At 48.1% G+C, this 19,414-nt stretch overlaps 1 protein-coding gene across 9 annotated transcripts in view; it reads right to left on the reverse strand.

The window, feature by feature from the left end:
* Positions 1-669: 669 nt before the first annotated feature.
* Positions 670-19,414, reverse strand: part of ANKRD6 (ankyrin repeat domain 6) — a 175,976-nt gene continuing 157,231 nt past the window's right edge. For 5 of the 9 annotated variants that reach the window (XM_043890271.1, XM_043890276.1, XM_043890272.1 and 2 more), the window contains 8 exons: positions 19,148-19,225; positions 14,992-15,096; positions 13,548-13,682; positions 13,059-13,244; positions 11,955-12,107; positions 5,018-5,131; positions 4,075-4,201; positions 670-2,576 (listed from right to left, as the gene is read on the reverse strand). In XM_043890271.1, coding sequence (XP_043746206.1) covers positions 1,999-2,576; positions 4,075-4,201; positions 5,018-5,131; positions 11,955-12,107; positions 13,059-13,244; positions 13,548-13,682; positions 14,992-15,096; positions 19,148-19,225 — 1,476 coding nt within the window. In that variant the 3' untranslated portion in view covers positions 670-1,998. The remainder of the gene's footprint in view (positions 2,577-4,074; positions 4,202-5,017; positions 5,132-11,954; positions 12,108-13,058; positions 13,245-13,547; positions 13,683-14,991; positions 15,097-19,147; positions 19,226-19,414) is intronic. The other 4 variants (XM_043890274.1, XM_043890270.1, XM_043890277.1 and 1 more) reach the window with 2 other exon arrangements.

Consider the following 19,414-nt stretch of genomic DNA (forward strand, 5'->3'; position numbering starts at 1 on the left):
CCTAGTCTCTTCCCTGACTCTGATGGAATTTTCCAGTTCACAGTAAGCTGCCTGCTTCTGATGGGCAGGAGTTACACAATCAAAATACCACCAAAGCATTAAACTGTTTTCAGCATTTCTCAACAGGGATACCCCACGAGGTAACAGATCTCTTAATGGGTGAGAATAACTTCTACTTGGAACACAACTTCCTGATCGTCTCGGGATTTCCGTATCTGGCAGCTCTCAATACACTGATGTATACTGAGGAAGGATTCTGAAGAGGTTTGGTGATACCTTGTTGGGAACAGATTTAGAAAACGCGAGGTACCACGTAGCCCTACAACCCCGTGATGCTGCGCTGGGAACAAACAGGGAAATGGAGAGAGCAAAGCGCCCCTACAGTTTGCAACCCAATGAGAATCCCTGGGGAGAAGTCGTCTCCCCACCAAGGAGAAACAAGATGAGCTCACAGACCTAATGATAAACTTGAGAGAACAGCAAACTAATTCCTCGTCCGGGCTTCAGAACGATGACATACATCTACATTTATTAGGAACGCCTAGATCCATTGATTGTATTTAAAAGAACAAACCCAAAACAACCCAGCTTGAGGGGCAGAAGACGCAGGGATTAAATGCATACTTTGTTTCTCTGGGTGTTCCCATGTCAAGAAGTCACATTTTTCTCTTTGGCTCAATGAGCAAAACTTTATTCAAAATTACAGACAACAGTACTTGGTTCCTGTGTTTATAGAAATAGAATCGAAGTTTCTATGCATATATGGGATTTTGAGGAGATGAACATAATGCCACAGTCCAAAGGACAAGAAGCTTGAAAGATAATTGAAAGTTTCAATATACTGTTACTTTTCAACTTTGTACACCCCACAGAGCAGAGTGAAAATCTAGGGCTCCATGGTGCTGGAGAATCTAAGTCAATTTATTGAATTATTTACCTTGACATAGTCGCTACAAAGCAGTGGGAAGCTTTTGAGGTTCCTCAATGACAGAACTCAATTCAAAATGAAATACTGTCTTTATAAAATGTAGACCAATAAACTCAAATTCAGAAAGGTACTCTAAGATAATCTGGCTGGGAATTAGATTATAAAAATTTCAGGTAATTGTTATGGGAATGTTTTTTCCATTAATCCACTTGAAAATCACTATGATTGATTGTAGTATTTCTATATTTTGGCTGAAAGATACAAACACCATGATCAAATGATCTGAACCTCTCTCATTTGAGTTCACTATTAACAAACATTTTCAGCGCTATTATGCCAATTAACTCATTATTTAAATACACTCTGACTCTTCAAAACATTTTAAGATATACTGGATCTTGTGACATCGTGAAAATCCTTCTCCTCAAAATTTGTTTGATGAGTTTTCCCCTGGTTAAAATGTCAGTATCTTGAGAACTATGAACTTGAGGGAGGCTGTCTGGATCTTGACATTCCTCAGCATGTCTATTACAGCTCTTCAGAAAGACTCTGTCGAGGCACAGCAGCTGTGTTGCTATGAATGACCGCTTGATTCCAGTTCACAGGGATGAATATTTTTTCTTGCTTTTCAATTACATTATTTCATATCAGGAATATTAGGATTTAGGCTTACACATCATTCAGTTTCTTAGCATGGCTAATTAATTTGAGCTTTTGAACTTCAGATGAACTTGGGCTGAGGTTTTAAGTCTATAATGAAACCTGAAACCAAGCACGCTTCCCCTGGTTTCAGTCTAATTGTTGAAGTCTTCATAACTTCAGGGCGTAGGAAACGTGTGTCTGGCACATTTTAGAAACTAGTGTTTTGATTTTTTTTTAAAGGCAAGTTCTGCTATGTGCACAATAACCGACACCTTGGACATAGCTCTTCTGCAGCTGCAGGACAGGAAATCCTCAAGGATCCTTTCTCAGGCCATTTGTTCTTTAATTTGTTCAGTCGCTCGGTCGTGTCCGACTCTTCGCAACTCCAGGGACTGCAGTCACCAGGCTCCCGTCTTTCACTGTGGGCCCTAGTTTTCCTTCTGTACCTTAGTCCTTAGTTTAGCAAGTTCCTCCTCTAAACTTCTAATGTGTTCCTCCAGCGTGGCCTTGTCTTGCTGGGCTTTCTGACTGGCTTGGCTTCGTGCTTCTTCAATCTTCCTCTCATACCACTTTTCCATCTGGGTGGAAACAGCCTCAAAGAAATACTGGGTGAGCTCCAGCGCCTGGGAGGCGTCTCGACCGTGAGGGGCGGTCTGCTCGCCGCCAGCTGCTGGAGGCGGCGGCTGCCCGCCGGCAGTGCTGGCTGCTGGCTGCTGGCCTCGGTGCCTCGTCTGCCCGCTTTTCCCAGACTTCTTGGTCTGGGTGCCTCTGTCAACACAAGGCCCAGCCTGTGGATCGCCTCTGGCTGCCTCTTTCAAGGGGAGCGAGGCTGTCTGGACCTTGACGTTCCTCAGTCGGGAGCCCGTACAGTCCGAGGAAGACAGCTCCTGCTGCTGGAGTCTGTGGGTGGCGGTGGAGCTGAGGGCCTTGTCCTTGGGCCTGACCACCTGGGGGGAACTGTCCGAGGCGGCTACTGGGCCTGCAGTCACCACTGACTGATCCACACCTGGTTTTGGAAGGAAAACAAAAGTCAGAGTGAAGCTAGTTCATACAGGCACCTGGGCCGGCATTTGAGAGTCTTGGGAATCCTGTAACCGCCAGCCTCTCCATCACCACCCACCTGTGCAGCTTCTCCCGTCCTTTCCTCCCGCTTCTCCCTGGATTATGATGTTGGCTTGTCGGGGCTTTCAGGGGTACTGTGTGAGACCCACTCATGGCATCTAAGCCAAAATGTTGCTGGCCTTTCCTTTAGCCTGTCTCAATCTACACGACTTCCCAAGTGGCTGAGTGGTAAACAATCTGCCTGCCAATGCAGGAGATATCAGTTCGATCTTGGGTCAGGAAGATCCCGCTAAAGAAGGAAAAGGCAACCCAGTCCGGTATTCTCGTCTGGGAAATCCCGTGGACAGAGGAGCCTGGTGGGTTACAGTCCATGGGGTCATAGAGAGTCTAAGCGACTAAGCGACTAAACAACAACCATCTACATGAGAGGGCTCTGGGTACCACTTCCTGAAAGTTAAGGATGCTACATCTCACTGTATGTCCTAAGGCTGAGCTGGGCACTTACTGATGAGTAAGCACCCCCATTCTAATTTCTGGGCCTTTTCCACACCAGAGCCCCAGATACAAGTTTTTTGACCCAGTTTGGAGAGGTGGTCCCAATGCCCCTACCCAGAGCTCTATGACAAGTTCCATAACTAGTCCCAGCATGAAAAACTTGCCCAGGATTTTCCCCACCATTAAGGCACAAAGGTACGGAAATGGTCCATGATAATAGAAACACACAACACATCAAAATCCCCTATGAAGGTCTAATTACTAAGGCTGTGCATGTCCTCAGATGATCATCGTTGAGTACAACCACTGAGCGAACATAATGGTGAACAAAAAATAATGGTGCTCCGCTAAAAGCATCTCTCATCCAGCACCTGGGGCAACTTCGATATACGATCTGTGGTTTAGCGAGGCTGTACAGATGTAAAGAGATGTGGGCTCAATATGGGTCGGGAAGATCCCCTGGAGGAGGGCACGCCAACCCACTCCAGTATTCTTGCCTGGAGAATCCCCGGACAGAGAAGCCTGGCGGGCTACAGTTCACAGGGTCGAAAAGAGTCGAACATGACCAAAGCGACGGAGCACCCGTGCAGAGCTGGCCAAGGGTGGACGAGGAAGGCAGAGAGGGGCACGGGGCGAGCGCCCTGCCCAACAGACAGGTCCCCTCCTCACCCCAGTCTTTGCTGCCCACTTTCACACTATCAGTACTGCACTGCTATCGCTGATCAGAGATTCTTCTGTTCCTTCATTCAACAAATTTTTGAGCACGTAAATAAGAGTACTTTATTATTAAAGAGCAACAGCGTGGTCCTGGCCCCTACAGAGATCATGCTACAGGCTGGTGCTTCATGCAGCCCTATCACACAGGCTGTCTTCAGATGCAAGAAGAGAACTCAACCTGGGGGTTTCGTCACCTGTGGGTGGAGGGGCTCTCTCTGCATGCTGGTTACCTGTGGAGGACTCACAAGTGGATGGCGTGGACTTAGTCCTGGAGGCCCTAGAATCTCCAGAAAGCTTCAGCTCCAGATTCTGAATCTTTAACATGCACCAGGTTTTTAATTCATCCACCAAGGACATCTAAAAAATAATCCCACAAGTTAGTACACAAATCATCAGGAGACTGTGATACACAGCTTATGAACTAAAGCCTCAAGAATGAGCTTTTCAATTATGATAGGCTATTACCTGGACAAGGCCCAAAGCTGTGGGCTGCCTCCCTTCCACAGGCTGCCCCCAAAGCCTGGGATTCACCTAGCACCCAAGCCGATAGCTACCTATCATCTTCATTAAGTGACTTAGAGGCATCTTAAAAGCAAACACCGAGGTGGTGCAGTGGTAAAGAATCTGCCTGCCAGTGAAGGAGACACAAGAGACTCGGGTTCCATCCAAGGGTCGGGAAGGTCCCCTGGAGGAGGAAAAGGCAACCGGCGCCAGGACTCTTGCCTGAGGATCCCGTGGCCAGAGGAGCCTGGCGGGCTCGTCCGTGGGGTTGCAGAGTCAGCCGTGAGTGAGCACCCAGCACCTGCAGCGCTTCTGGCCGCGCAGGGGCACAGGCTCACGCTCACAGGAGCTCGTTTCGCGTCTGCCGTCCCGGGTGGCCCGCGCGCTCGGGTAGGAACCGCGCTCTGTGCCCGGCGGAAGCGCAGCGCACAGCAGCGACCCTGGCGGAGTCCGCCTCCTCCCCAGCACCTCCTACGAACTGCCTGGCCTGCGCCTCCTACCTGCTCGGTCAGCCACAAACAGGAGCCGGGCTCCAGGCTCTCCCCTACCTTCAGGCTATAAAACTGACACGCTCTGTGACGCGAGCACGTTCCGAGGACCTGGGCGCTCTCAGCGGCAGGTCTGCGCCCCGGCCGGGGGCGGAGTGCGGACGGACGCGGAGGCCGCGCTCACCTGCCGTCTCTCCCCCTCGCGCTTCTCCGAGTCCCAGTGCTGCTGCAGGCGGCTCAGGCACTCCGTCCTCTCCGCCGAGAGTCGCTCCACCATCAGCTTGTCCAGAACCCGCATCTAGGATTCAGGGGGCGAAGGGGACGTGGTGACTGAGATGACCTAAGGATGCGCCCTGATGCCTTCACTCCTGAGACGAGTAGGGGGCCAGACAGAAGGCCAGCACATCCCACTCCTCGCCCTGCTCTTTCCGTGAGGCCCTCATGGACCTCTACGCTTTCAGAATTCCTGAGTATGTTTCTGTGTAAGCCAATGCTGATTTCTTTCTCTCATTTAAAATCCTGAGTGGGTCCAGAGAATATAAATACACAGTAAATATACAATTTGAGCCAATATATTCCTTGTCAGTAAAAGAAAATTTGTATGGGCCTTTGAAAATTATTTCCAAGACTATTGTTACAAGGAAAAACTCTTTCTTTCTTTTTTTTTTTTTTTTTAGGAAAAACTATTTCAAGGAGTATGGAGCTATCCCAGTTCCTCTTTTTAAAAAAAAATTTTTTTTTAAATTTACTTATTTTTAATTGAAGGATACTTGCTTTACAATATTGTGTTGGTCTCTACCAGACATCAGCGTGGATCAGCCAAGGTTTACCCACGTCCCCTCACACCTCCCTTCCCATCCCACACCCCTAGGTCCGACTCCCTTTTTTTTTAAATTTTTTTTATTCATTTATTTGGCTGCACCAGGTCTTAGTTGCAGCATGTGGCATCTAGTTCCCTGACCAGGGATCGAACCTGGGCGCCCTGCATTGGGAGCTCAGAGTCTTAACCACTGGGCCAGCAGCAAAGTCCCCCGACTCCCCTTTTAAAAATGTTTTTTAACCCCCCTTCCCCTTTTTAAAGGTGAGTGGCTGCCCGAGAATAAAGGAAAGCCGCTGAATAGTCAGCGCTTTCCTCCAGCATTCCCAGTGAACAGACGCTTCACTGAAAGTTCTCACAGCACCTGTGAAGAAGGGGGTGGACGGAGTTCAAAGGGATCACGTCAGGGAGTGACAGCTTATGGTGAACAATGTCAGATTCGTGATTTCCGAAGAAGATTTAGCTTCGGGACCAGGGACCAGGCTTGATTGCTCAAGAGCTTTTGTATAGCAGAGTTTTACTAAAGTATGAAGAGAGACAGAGAAAGCTTCTGACGCAGACACCAGGAGGGGACGGAGAGCGCCCCCCTCGCCAGTGTGAGCAAGGGAGTTATTTACAATAAAGCAAAAGAATGTCTCAAGTTTGTGAAAACTTTACCAGACCCACTCCCACAATTTACATTTTAGGATAACAGGATTAGAACTTAAACAATAGAAAAGATCCTACCAGACCCACTCCCATAATACACATTCTAAAATATCAGGACCAGTCGGAAGGTTTTCAGGAAGGAGAAACTGTCCTCAAGCAGGATACATTGTTGTTATATAATCCCTGGTACAGAGTTTAAACTGAGTTGTGTAATCATCAGTTTCAGGATAAAAAGAAAAAAAAAAGTTTTATGTGACTAAGACTAAGGCATGTAGAGGGGAAAAAAGATGTTTGTCCTTTCCTCTTCCTTGGGAATTCCAGGCCCCTATCTCCTCCTCGAGAGCCCCAGGCCCCTTTCTCCTTCTCGGGGACCCCAGACTTCTTATCAACCTGCCCAGGAACGGACTCTCTCAGGAGGAGCGAGTGACGGTCCCCTTGCAGTCACGTGCCCTTCTCTGCTCCTCCAGTCCCTAAGCTGCGGGGCCCCGACGCCCGCTGCCTGCGGGGCCCCGACGCCCGCTGCCTGCGGACTCTGACGCCCGCTGCCTGCGGGCCCCCGACGCCCGCTGCCTGCGGACTCTGACGCCCGCTGCCTGCGGGCCCCCGACGCCCGCTGCCTGCGGACTCTGACGCCCGCTGCCTGCGGGGCCCCGACGCCCGCTGCCTGCGGGGCCCCGACGCCCGCTGCCTGCGGGGCCCTGACACCCTCTGCCTGTGGGCTCTGATACTCAGCAGGACAAACTCCCAAGTGCATGACAAGCTCCGCAGAAGAGAAAGGAGCCGCTGTGAGTGGAAGCCAGCATGGAGGGCTTGGCAGCGGGCGCCTCTCCTGCCGGGGACATACTGACATTCCACGCTCAGATGTTCGTAAATAAAAGAGGAGCAGCAGCTCTGGAGATGTGGTGAGCTCCTTCTGCTTGGGCTCCTCATCCTGCACAGCCTCCTGGGACCAGCTCTCCTCCTGTTTCCTAGTACCAGCCTGCTCTCCCATCTCCTGCCCCCTGCCTAGACCGGACAGTACCCAGGCTGACACACAGCTGTGTTCCTGGGGCATAGCTGACGGTCCAGGCAGGTGCTCCTGACTCATGCTGCGCTAGAGTCAGTCCCCTGAGACCCAGAATGAGGACTAAGGTTCTACACCCCAGTCTGTCACCCTCTTTGAGCCAAACAGAGGTCCGTGAGACATCTCAGCATTCACCTAATGCATTCCCCTCTGTGCTTGGGCTAGCTAAAGTCAGGTTTTATTTACAAAACAGTTTAACTAATCTATTATGGCCCAGATAGTTTTAAAATGGGCTTTTTATGAAATGCAAATAACCCACAAACCTTAAAAATAATTTCACCAATAGACAGGGACATACAAATTAAAGTCAAATGTCCTTAGTTAATTTGGAAAAAACTTTAAAAAAAAAAATTCAATGATAGCAAAGCTTTGAAACAGAAACTCAGATCCTGCTTGTAGGATATAAATTGGTACAACCTTTCAATTAAGTGGCTTGCCAACACTTATCAAGAGCCTTAAACATATTCTTAACTTTAGGTCCCATTATCCTAATTCTAAGCATATAACCTCAGAAGCAATCAAGTTTCTGTACATAAATGTTCACAGCATTTATTGAGTAGAGTGAAAAATTATAAGCAACTGTCGTGTCTAACAAAAGGTATGGTTAAATAAATTATGTGGTATTGATGTGCTGGAATATTATGAAGCCAAGGACGTGGGGAAGTGCTCAAGAAACAAAATTAAGCAGAACGGCTTCCCTCGTGGCTCAGCCTCCTGCCAATGCCAGAGACACAGGTGTGATCCCTGGTCCAGGAGGACTGCACGTGCCGTGGGGCAACTAGGGCTGCAAGCTGTAACCACTGAGCCCACGCCCACAGCAAGGGACGGCATGACAGTGGGAAGCCAAGCCCTGCAACCAGACAAAACCCGCAGCAGCCGCGAAGGCCCAGCACAGTCAAACCTAAATAAAACTTTATTAAAAAATAAAGTGAAGTGAAAAAAGTAAAGCAAAATTCTATTTCCACGCATAGAAATTGTACACCACCATTAAAAAGCACACGCTAGCTCCTTTTACTAACTTAAAAAGTAAACTGAAAATAAAAAACGCACAGTATGGTTCCATTTCTTGTTTAAAAGTGAAAATTAGTAAGGTTATATCTATAAAAGAAAAAAACCTACAGGAAAAATACATAGTAATGGGAGGGTTTCTGGGCAGGGTCACTGCAATAATAGCTCTGCATGTGAGGTGTTTTCCCCAAATAACATGTGTTACTTTGTAAGCTTTTAAAAGTTTTTTTATATTTAAAAACCTATATCCATCACATATCTACTAATTACAAAGGGAAAACATACCTTTACAGTGGAGAGAGACAGTGATTACCAGCTTAGCCAAGCAATCGAACTTAGCGTCAGTAATAACGAGACATCCTGACGTGTCTCTTCTGACGTGATGTAATTTGAAGCTTACACAATTAACTATGAAATATTCTTGCCAAAAATATTTAACCTAAACCTAAATAAGCATCTAGAGTAATGATTCTCAAACTTGTTTCTACCAGCATCACCTGGAGATTCTTTTAAAATACAGGTCGCTAAGACTCTGCCCCTGGAGTTTTATTTACAGTTAAATTCAGGAGATTTGGGCGGAGGCCCAAGAATTTGCATATTTTCCCCCTCAAGTCCCCAGATGATACTGATGCTGCTGGTTTGTGGACAACGCATCGAGGATTACTGCTCTAGACCCAACTTTCACTTTACAGACAGAGGGATAGACGGACAAGTGAAAAAAGCCACGAAGAAACTGTCAGACAAATCCAGACTATAAAACATTCTATTAAACAAATGGCTTGGACTCTGTTAAAAAGTTGTTATGAGAAGAAACAAGAGCCACAAGAAGAAACCAGGGGCTGTTTTAGATGAAAAGAGACCCAGCATATAGTATACAAGCACAAAGGATTCACTGGACCCTAGGTTGGGATTGAAAACAAAAACCTGCTACAAAACACACCTATTTTAGGAGAACTGAGAAAATCTGAATATGGACTGCACATCACACAATCAGTGTTACTCTTCTCAGATGTGAAGACGGCATCGTGTAAGGAAGGATGAGATCCCCATTCTTAGTCAATGTGCTCTGGAGTACTTAAAGATTAGGGTCAGCAAACGGGTCAGCAAACGAACCAGAAGTGTGTGCGAAAGACACACCGCAAACGTGGGAACACAGTGCCCGCTGGCTGAGCCGAGGCGGAGGCCGCACAGACGTTCAGGAAGCTGTGCTTGCAACCTTTCTCCCTGTGTGACTGCTTTCAAAATAAAGTTGGAAAAACAAAAAAAGCTGCACGTGATTGTATTACTTTAGTGTACAAGGGGCAAGGGGAGTAAGGCACACAGACATAAAAGGACTGGAGGAAATAAACCCAAATATGAACGGTGCTTTTTCATCATAGTAGGTTCACAGGTGATTTATTTTCCTTTCCTAGTTTTCATGTGTTTTAAAAATGCTCCATAATGGTATATGTTATTTTATAATCAGAAGCAATTAAAACATGCTCTTAAAAATTTTTAAGTCAGTGGCTTTCAAGAAGGCACATAAAGTGATCACAAAGGGCAGAAGACCTAAATAGACATTTCTGCAAAGACATGCAGGTAGCCAGGAGGCATGTGAAAAGATGGTCAACACAACTAAATATTAGAGAAATGCAGATCAAAACCACAGTGAGGTATCACTTCACACCCATCAGAATGGCCTGCATCAAAAATCTATAAACAATAAACGCTGGAGAGGGTGTGGAGAAAAGGGAGCCCTCCTATACTGCTGATGGGAATGTGAACTGAAGTATCCACTATGGAGAATAGCATAGAGGTTCTTTACAAAACTAAAAGTAGACCTGTCATCAGTTCAGGTCAGTCGCTCAGTCGTGTCCAACTCTTTGCAACCCCACGGACTGCAGCACGCCAGGCCTCCCTGTCCATTGCCAACTCCTGGAGTTTACTCAAACTCATGTCCATTGAGTCGGTGATGCCATCCAGCCATCTCATCCTCTGTCGTCCCCTTCTCCTCCTGCCCCCAATCCCTCCCAGCATCAGGGTCTTTTCCAATGACTCAGTTCTTTGCATCAGGTGGCCAAAGTGTTGGAGTGTCAGCTTCAGCATCAGTCCTCCCAGTGAACACCCAGGACTGATTTCCTTTAGGATGGACTGGTTGGATTTCCTTGCAGTCCAAGGGACTCTCAAGAGTCTTCTCCAACACCACAGTTCAAAAGCATCAATTCTTTGGCGCTCAGCTTTCTTTATAGTCCAACTCTCACGTCCATACATGACCATTAGAAAAACCATAGCTTTGACTAGATGGACCTTTGTTGGCAAAGTAACGTCTCTGTTTTTTAATATGCTGTCTAAGTTGGTTGTAACTTTTCTCCCAAGGAGCAAGTGTCTTTTAATTTCATGGCTGCAGCCACCATCTGCAGTGATTTGGAGCCCAAAAAGATAAAGTCTGTCACTGTTTCAACTGTTTCCCCATCTATTTCCCATGACGTGATGGGACCAGATGCCATGATCTTAGTTTTCTGTATGTTGAGTTTTAAGCCAACTTTTTCACTCTCCTCTTTCACTTTCACCAAGAGGCTTTTTAGTTCTTTGCTTTCTGCTATAAGGGTGGTGTCATCTGCATATCTGAGGTTACTGATATTTCTCCCAGCAATCTTGAAAAATTGCCAGGAGATCTACCATATGACCCAGCAATCCCACTCCTGGGCATATACCTGAAGAAAACCATAATTCCAAAAGATACATGAACCACAATGTTCACTGCATCACTTTACAACAGCCAGGACATGGAAGCAACCTAAATGTCCATCAACAGAGGAACGGATAAAGAAGATGTGGTGTATACATACAATGGAATATTACTCAACCATCAAAAAGAATGAAATTGTGCCATTTGCACAGATGTGGATGGACCTAGAGACTGTCATGGAAAATGAGTCAGAAAAAGAAAAATATTCTCTATTTTAATGCATATATATGGAATCTAGAAAAACAGTACAGAGGAACCTGTTTGCAGGGCAGGGATAGACACACAAACAGAGAACATATGGATTCCAAGGGAGGAACAGAAGGTAGGATGAATTGAGATTGGCATTTACAAGTATATACACTCCTGTGTATGGAGGAGGAAATGGCAACCCACTCCAATATTCCTGCCTGGACAGTCCCACGGACAGAAGAGCCTGGTGGGCTACAATCCATGGGGTCGCAAGAATCAGACACAACTGAGCAACTAAACCTACCTACCTACACTGCTACATATAAAACAGATAACTAGTGAGTGTAGTGCGGGGGACTCTAACTCAATGCTGTGGGGACCTAAATGGCAGGGAAATCCAAAAAAGAGGGGACACGTGTGTATGTAAGGCTGAGTCACTGCGCTGTACGCAGAAACCAACTCAATACTGTAAAGCAACTATACTCCAATAAAACTTTTTTTTAAAAAAAAAGAAAGAAATCACAATGGCTTTAAAGAAATCACAGGCCTCTCCTCTGACAGCCTGCCCGACATGCTCAGGGTAGAGTTTGCAGGACAGAAAGGCGTGCTGAGGTCTCTGATTTCACTTTCCGCCAGAACACGGCGTCACGAGAAGGGCAACCACTTACTTGGTGCTGGGTCTTATTCTCCATGTGCCCCAGCTTCACGTTCATCTTATCCTGAACCGACACCAGCTCTGCTTTGATCTCCTCCACAGTTGCTTCCAGCTGATTCTCCAGCTTGTTGATCAGGGGTTCACACCGACAGCCATTTATTGGCGCCTAGGAGGAGGAAAGCCAGAAAGGACTCATCAGTTCAGCTCGTTTACTCCTTGGTACCCGTCCTGCGTTGGTCAGGTCACCTGGGGGACACATGTGATGGCAGACACTCACCCCTGGGGAAGCTCTGGACTGTCGCACAAGCCAAGCCTATAGGGCTGGCAAACGCTAAGAAGATTCAGAGAGGGGAACGTACAGTCCCCATCCTCAGATGCCTTTGTGTGTGTGTGTGTGTGTGCGCGCGCGCGCGTACTCCACACAGCTTGCAAGATCTTAGTTCCCAGATAAGGGATCAAACCCAGGCCCCTGGCAGTGAAAGCAAGAAGTCCCACCCACTGGGCTGCCAAGGAATGCCTTCAAGCTGCTTTTATCCTTTCCCTGGTCTCAAAATTATCTGGTCTCCTAAGGATGGTGCTGGAGAAAACTCTTGAGAGTCCCTTGGACTGCAAGGAGATCAAACTAGTCAATCCTAAAGGAAATGAACCCTGAATACTCATTGGAAGGACTGATGCTGAAGCTGAAGCTCCAATACTTTGGCCACCTGATGCGAAGAGTCGATGCATTGGAAAAGATCCTGATGCTGGGAAAGACTGAAGGCAAAGAAGAGTGTAACAGAGGATGAGATGGTTGGATGGCATCACCGATTCAATGGACATGAATTTGGGCAAGTTCCCAGAGACAGTCAGGGGCAGGGAGGCCAGGTGTGCTGCCGTCCATCAGGTCACAGAGTCGGACATGAGTTAGCGACTAAACAAGGTTGGTGCAGAAAGCCTTGCACCATCCCTTGGCTCGCCAGGCCTAAGCAGCAGGAGGGTGGTGTACTATTTAGGTGGGGAGGGCCAGCTGGCTTATCATCAAAGCTCCTGCCTTCTGTAGTCACTGCCTACAGTGGATATCAGCCTCCAGCAACAGGCTTACAGACTCCTTGCCTGCAGCCCTCGGGCCTGTCGGTACCTGCATCACTTTGCCGTCCTTGCCCCGGTACAGCGTGTAGAGCTGGTAGGCTCTGAACTCATGCGGCGGGGGCGGGGACGAGCAGCGATGCCTGGGCCTCTTTTTAGGGTGACTGTGAGCGTGCACGTTCTTCTGCTGGCCGGGCTGCTGGTCTGCTGGAGGGGTGGGGTCAGAAAACGCTGACACCTGCGGGAGAGGGGGAGACCGCCGCTGTGAGCACGCGACACCTGCCAGCCTGACGCCCAGCCAGCGGCTCCCCCCGCCCACCTCGCTCTCTGGCGGCGTCCTGCTCTAGGGACCACGTGCCAAGGGAGCTGTCACACGCCAACCTGGGGTCTGCAGCTGGCCAGGGCCAATTTCTGCACTCTGGCTCCGAGGCAGCAAGCCAGCCGAGTGAAGTGCCTTTTAACTGCTGGCCATGACGCTATCCCAGGGCCCTCCGCCAGCCCACCTCCCAGCCCTCTCGGCGGCTCTCACGTGCCTCCTGACCTTGGGTCTTGACTTTCTCTGTCTGCTGTCCTTTGCTCTGGGCTCCGGGGAGGCGGACAGGACATCTTCTCTGGCCTCTTCTTTCCTGGGTGCAGCCTGTTCACTGCTATGGGTGTCTCCTGCCGAGACACTTCCCTACAGAGGGGGGAAAAAACCCAGACACCTCCTCTACTGGACCCCTCAGCCTTATTCCATCATGGCATAACATTTCCCAGACTCCATCCACTTAAAGGACCCCTGGGAATCGTTAAAAAACAACAAATTTCAGACACAGGGAACACTGCTTGTGATTCTAACTGAACATCTGAGCTTTTCCTGGGGAGTTGAATATTTGTCTTTTTATTTATGTGCCAAACTAGATATCGCCTTGGGTCTCATTCTAAGTGTTAGAACTTCAGGAAGCTAGCACACATGAAACACTTGAGCATTAGAGGGTTTTTTTTTTATCTTTTACATTTCAACAAAAAGAAAACCCCACTCATTCTTTGAACTTGGACCCTCACAATTCATAGAGGAGAATGAGAACCGTTTGAAATGAAGGGGGGTAAAAAATCACCATCTCTAGTCCTTTTGAGAACGTTTACAAGTTAACATGTAGAATGCATACACAGGAACGTAATGAAAGTTACAATGCCTTAACCCTGGAAATTGATAAGATTCTCAAATGGACAGAAAAACAAGTACTTGGTATAAAATTTTATGTCCCCAAAATTGTCTCTAAATCCTAGTCTCCGTCCCCCTGGGGGAGCTGAAAGGCATGGTTCATTCCAGAGCTGCCATGTACAGTTGCGCAAGCTGTTCACTGCACAAAGGCACGAAGCCGAGGGCATGGGTGAGGCAGAGGGGGCTGAACTCCAGCTCCGGCTCTTCTCACCATAAGTGCCCTGTGCTAGGCTGATGTCCGGGCGGCATCTCCTTCTAATTTGCACTAGGAGCCTTGTGGGCTAGCACTGCCTGGGTTTATTCCCTGAGAGGAAACAGAGGCAGCAAGCTACGCCAGTGGTCCTCCAACTTTAGTCCAGATTCAAATCACCTGGAGAGCTTGTTCAACCACAGATTGCTGGGCCCCACCCCAGAGTTTCTGAGACAGTGGGTCTGGGGTGAGGCCCCCAAATTTGCATTTCTAACAAGGTTCCAGGTGACAAGTGGACCCACATTTTGCAGATTTCACTGCTCTACATGATGGAGGGTGTGCTGTCAGAGGCCGTGCTGTCCCCGTGGAAGTGACGGGGCCACAGATGCTCAGGGCTCGCAAATACACGGGGTGTTGGAAAAGACCAGTGGAATGCGAGCCCACAGCCTGAAATCTGGGGAGAGTGGAAGACAAGAGGCCAGAAGGAAAGACAGGCTCTGAAGGACCCAGCAGGAAGGAGAGACCGAGGCGGGCCCAGCGGAGGCAGGGAGAGTTTCCCACCCGCGGGCAGGCGGGAGGGCCGCCCCACACCTTGCCTTGGGCCACCTCATCTCTCGGCACAGACTGAGCTCTCCTCTCTTCCTTGAGCCTCTCTCTCTTTTTCCTCAGGCTTCGCCCACGACTGAAGCGCAAGACCTGAAGGAGGCAAGAGGCATCGTTACAAACCACTGGTGTGCGCAGACCTGCCGAGAGCCTCCAGCCGAGCCGGGGAGACCACCTGCTATGTCCCGTGCACCCTGTGCTGGGCACTCAGGGTCCCAGAGGTGCAAGGACATCATTCCTGACCTTCAGGAGCTGACGTCTACAATGACACTAACAGGCACGTAGTCTGGGCCAGGGCCACCATGTAGGTGTGAGCAGGTTGCACACTGCTCAACTCCAGGGAGCACCACTCAGAGTCCAGGGCAGGAACGGAGTCCCCTGGGGTTGTGCGGCACGGCAGCTCGATGCCAGGCACAGTCTGTCTTGGGATACAGGGCCTGATCTAGCCCACCAGACGTCCTTCTTGGCCGAACCGTATCCAGGTCGTATTCAGATAGAACTTTTGTTCAAATATAACTGAGATGCACCTGTGAGCCACAGGACCACCCGCGGGGCTGGAGTCTCTTCCCCCAGAAGCAGCCTTTGGTCGGCCCCTTCGAGTGCAGAGACATGGAAGGGACACAGGCAAGGACATGCGGGGCCCTGCAGACTGAAGCCCAGCAGCAAGCTGGAGATCTTCAGGCAAGTGATCTGACCCCTCTGCGCTCCGGCCTCTCAAACATGAGAACAGGGAGCTGCTGGTATTAACCAAGACAAAGCAGGCAGCAGGCCCACCTGGTCCATCGGTCACGGTCAGGGGTCTCCCACCTGCCTGGCGGCCTTAGAGTCGCCGAGTTGGCAGAAAGGCTTCTAAGCGAACACAGAACACAGATCTTTGAGCTGGTGGGAACCTCCAGTCTCTGGCCCAGCCCCACACCCTTCTCCTGCAGACTCCCTACTCCTAGTTCCAGGGTTCACTCCCTTTAAAAAAACCAAAGGAGGTCCAGAAGTCGGAAGCACTTTCAAGGTCACACTCTTTCTGCAATAAAACAGTATTTTATCGTCTTATAGATAGACAAGTGTTCTCTGAAATTCAGCCTAGTGATTTTCATCTCAAGGTCAGACTTTCTTCTTGTGTTCATTAAATTCAAATGATACATTATAGGACAAAAAAAAAAAAACACAAAAAACCAAACAACACCATCAACAGGCAGTGGGTACCACCTGAATGGAAAATATATGCCTGCAGCTGAACAGAATTTTTAAATTATATTCTCATCCCCTGAAAGCCAGCAGGTCTAAAAGTGTCCAGGGACCCCTGTGTCCATGAGATTAAGATTATTTTCATAATATTACAACATTGGCATTTTTCACACTCATTCTCTCATGAGTGTACTGTGGTGTTTGCCAGAAGCTACGTAAGTGATATTACAATAGATTGCATGCAGAAATAAAAGATGGCAGAATTCTGATCTAAGTAAGACAATAAGAAAATGTGCGAAAAACGTTCAACAATTCTACTCTCAATTTTTGTTTTGAAAAGTATTCTTTTGCAAAATGATGCTGTTTATGTTATTACAAAATGGATTTACTTTCAAATGATTAAAGTATTTAATATTTCTCAACTTTATTTTCAATTGGCAACTACTGATAGATATAAACTCACATACATAGAGTTCATTATGGGCCTCCATAACGTTGAAGAAAAGTTAAACGGTCTTTAGATAGAAAAGGTCTGAGAACCAGAGTCCTAAGCCAAATGTAGACTCAGTAGAAAGCCGAGTCAGATGAAAAGAAGAAACTAGTGCCCGCTGCTCATCTGCTTTACGGATACTTAACAGCACACAGCTCCAGAATCAGCCTAAAAGTCACTTTCCGAAGCATCTGTGAACCACATCCACCAAAAAGGAGAAGTAACATTCAGTTCACAAAACACTAAATAATCAGAAAAATTCCCTGCACTGACCACATTATTGGCCAGTGACAACTCTGCGTGGCTCACAGCCTTTCTCAGAGAACTGTGCATCCACCCAGATCATCAGTCTCCTCCACGTCACAGAAACCAGGGAATATTAACCCCGAGGTCTCGGAAGGAAACACCCTCATAGTACTGCCGGGAACCATCAAAATCCATGATCAACTAAGGTGCCGGGACAAGGGGATTTCTCATTTCAGGTAAGACAAACACCGAGGCCATTTCTGTAACTACAGATCAACAGAACAGTATGCATGCAATTTTATGCATATTCCAAAGCTTTTACTTTGCATTGAAAAATAAGGGTTAGTACATACAATTATGTAAAAAAAAAAAGAAAAGAAGAAACTAAATATTCTATTTATTTGCTATTCAGTATGGGTGTGGAGACTTCCCTGATGGGTGTGGAAAATCTTGCTTAAGCCTTTTTTAAAAAAATATTTATTTATTTGGCTGCTGGGTCTTAGTTGTGACATGTGGGATCTAGTTTCCTGACCAGGGACCAAACCCAGGCCCCCTGAAATGAGAGTGTGGGATCTTAGCCACTGGATCACCAGGGGAGTCCCAAGCCATTTTTTTAAATGGTAAAGGCTAAAGGAGAACCCACACAGGAAAATACGTCACAAGTGAGTTTTATCCCTGGGAATCTAGATCCCTGGGCTCTAGAAGATAAATGACAGGCAGGTTAAAGGCACCTCAGTCCTTGTGTGCCAGGGGAATCCTCCACCCCACAAGACTTGACGGTCTTCATATGGCTGAGCACAGGGCTGGCTGTCCATCAAACTGCCAGACTCTGAAACGCCAGGTAACTGCGATGGATTCTGACACTTATACAACACCCTGTCCTTTTTGACCCAGGAGAGGCGAGCATTTTTCTATCAGGATTCTGGAGGTGATTCTGCTGAGAATCTGTGGATCTCCAGAGCCCACTGAAAAGGACTTACTCCATGGACAAGAGGGTGATCGATTCTGCAAGAGATAAAATCTTAACTACTTCCAGAAACTGCTAGTTACATCAGGCATGTTTTTAACAGAGATGGAATCAAGGCCACCCAGAACCCGAGGCCGCCTGGGCCTGGGCAGCACCTGGGGTCCAGGCTGTCCCTTTGGCTCCCTGAGACGGTGCCTTCTTGCAGCATTAGCCAGAATAACGTGGAAAAACAATCACTGTTTGCCGTAAAGGAACAGAGTAGCTCCAATTGGGAAATAACCAAAATGTCTAACATTAAGGAAATGGTTTAATACTGGTCAGCAACCAGAAAAGAATATTATGCTTCCCTTATGATAAATAATTGTGAAGACTGCAGAACAGTTTCCTATCATAGATACGATAAAGGGGAGAATACAAAGGGGGATATACATAGTAGGCACAGCTATATAAACATTATGTATCTGTGGATGGTACTATAAACAAAGCTATTTCAGGGTGCTGAAATCATAAATAGCTTATAGATTATCATGATTAAATTTCTGACTTCGATTGTTTCAACCTCAAATATCAGTCATCTGTTAAAATTGAATGATGGCCAATATACCATCATGCAATATTTAATTAAAAGGAGTACAACTGTACTGTACTCAACTGCCTCTAGTGGACATATAGGGCTGCCCAGACAGATGCCCATTCCCACCTTTCTCTGGGAAATACCTCCTGTAACCACGTGGTCAAACATCTCCCTAAAGCACCTCTGTCCCACTTGTTCTGGGCATCTGCCCCAAGCTCCCAATCACGATCTTCTCTGATGATGTTTTATTGTTTTCATTTTTTGGCTGCGCTGCACACCCTATGGGGCCTTCCTTCCCCTACCAAGGATCAAACCCACGTGCCCTGCATTGGAAGCACAGAGTCTTAACCACTGGAACACCAGGGAAGTCTCTCCTACAACGTTTTAAACTGGTACTTTTCCCTAGCTGGGAAATTTCGATCCAGGAAACTGGCTGTGACAATGATCCAGCCATGGAGAGGAAACGATGCCCGTGTATGAGAACAGCCTGCTGGGCGGAGGTCTCTGGTTCCAGTTTCCCGGAGGCTCACGCGGATTCCTACGTTTCCCACTCCCTGCTCAGGAAACCCATCAGTCCCTTACATAATGTGGTTTGATCTGGCTTCAGTAGATCGCGACCCAAGGAATCCCAACAACTCTGAAGCCCCCGCATAATCAACACAAGGGAAAACGCAGCAGATCCTACCTGGGGCGCTTTGGTGAGGAGGAGAGCCACTTCCGGATTATTGTGGTAGCGGGCAGTCTCCAGCGGAGTCCGGCCTGCCTACGGAGAGGCACAGGGAGGGCCGGTGAGAACGGGACTCCAGCCGGGACAGGCGCGCGCAGCCCGGCCAGGACACGCGCAGGCCAGCCGGGACACGCCCGTGCAGCCCAGCCGGGACACGCGCAGCCCAGCCGGGACACGCGCAGGCCAGCCGGGAGAGGCGCGCGCAGGCCAGCCGGGACAGGCGCA

This window comes from Cervus elaphus, chromosome 28, assembly GCF_910594005.1.
Source record: "Cervus elaphus chromosome 28, mCerEla1.1, whole genome shotgun sequence".
NCBI classification, from domain to species: Eukaryota; Metazoa; Chordata; class Mammalia; order Artiodactyla; family Cervidae; genus Cervus; species Cervus elaphus.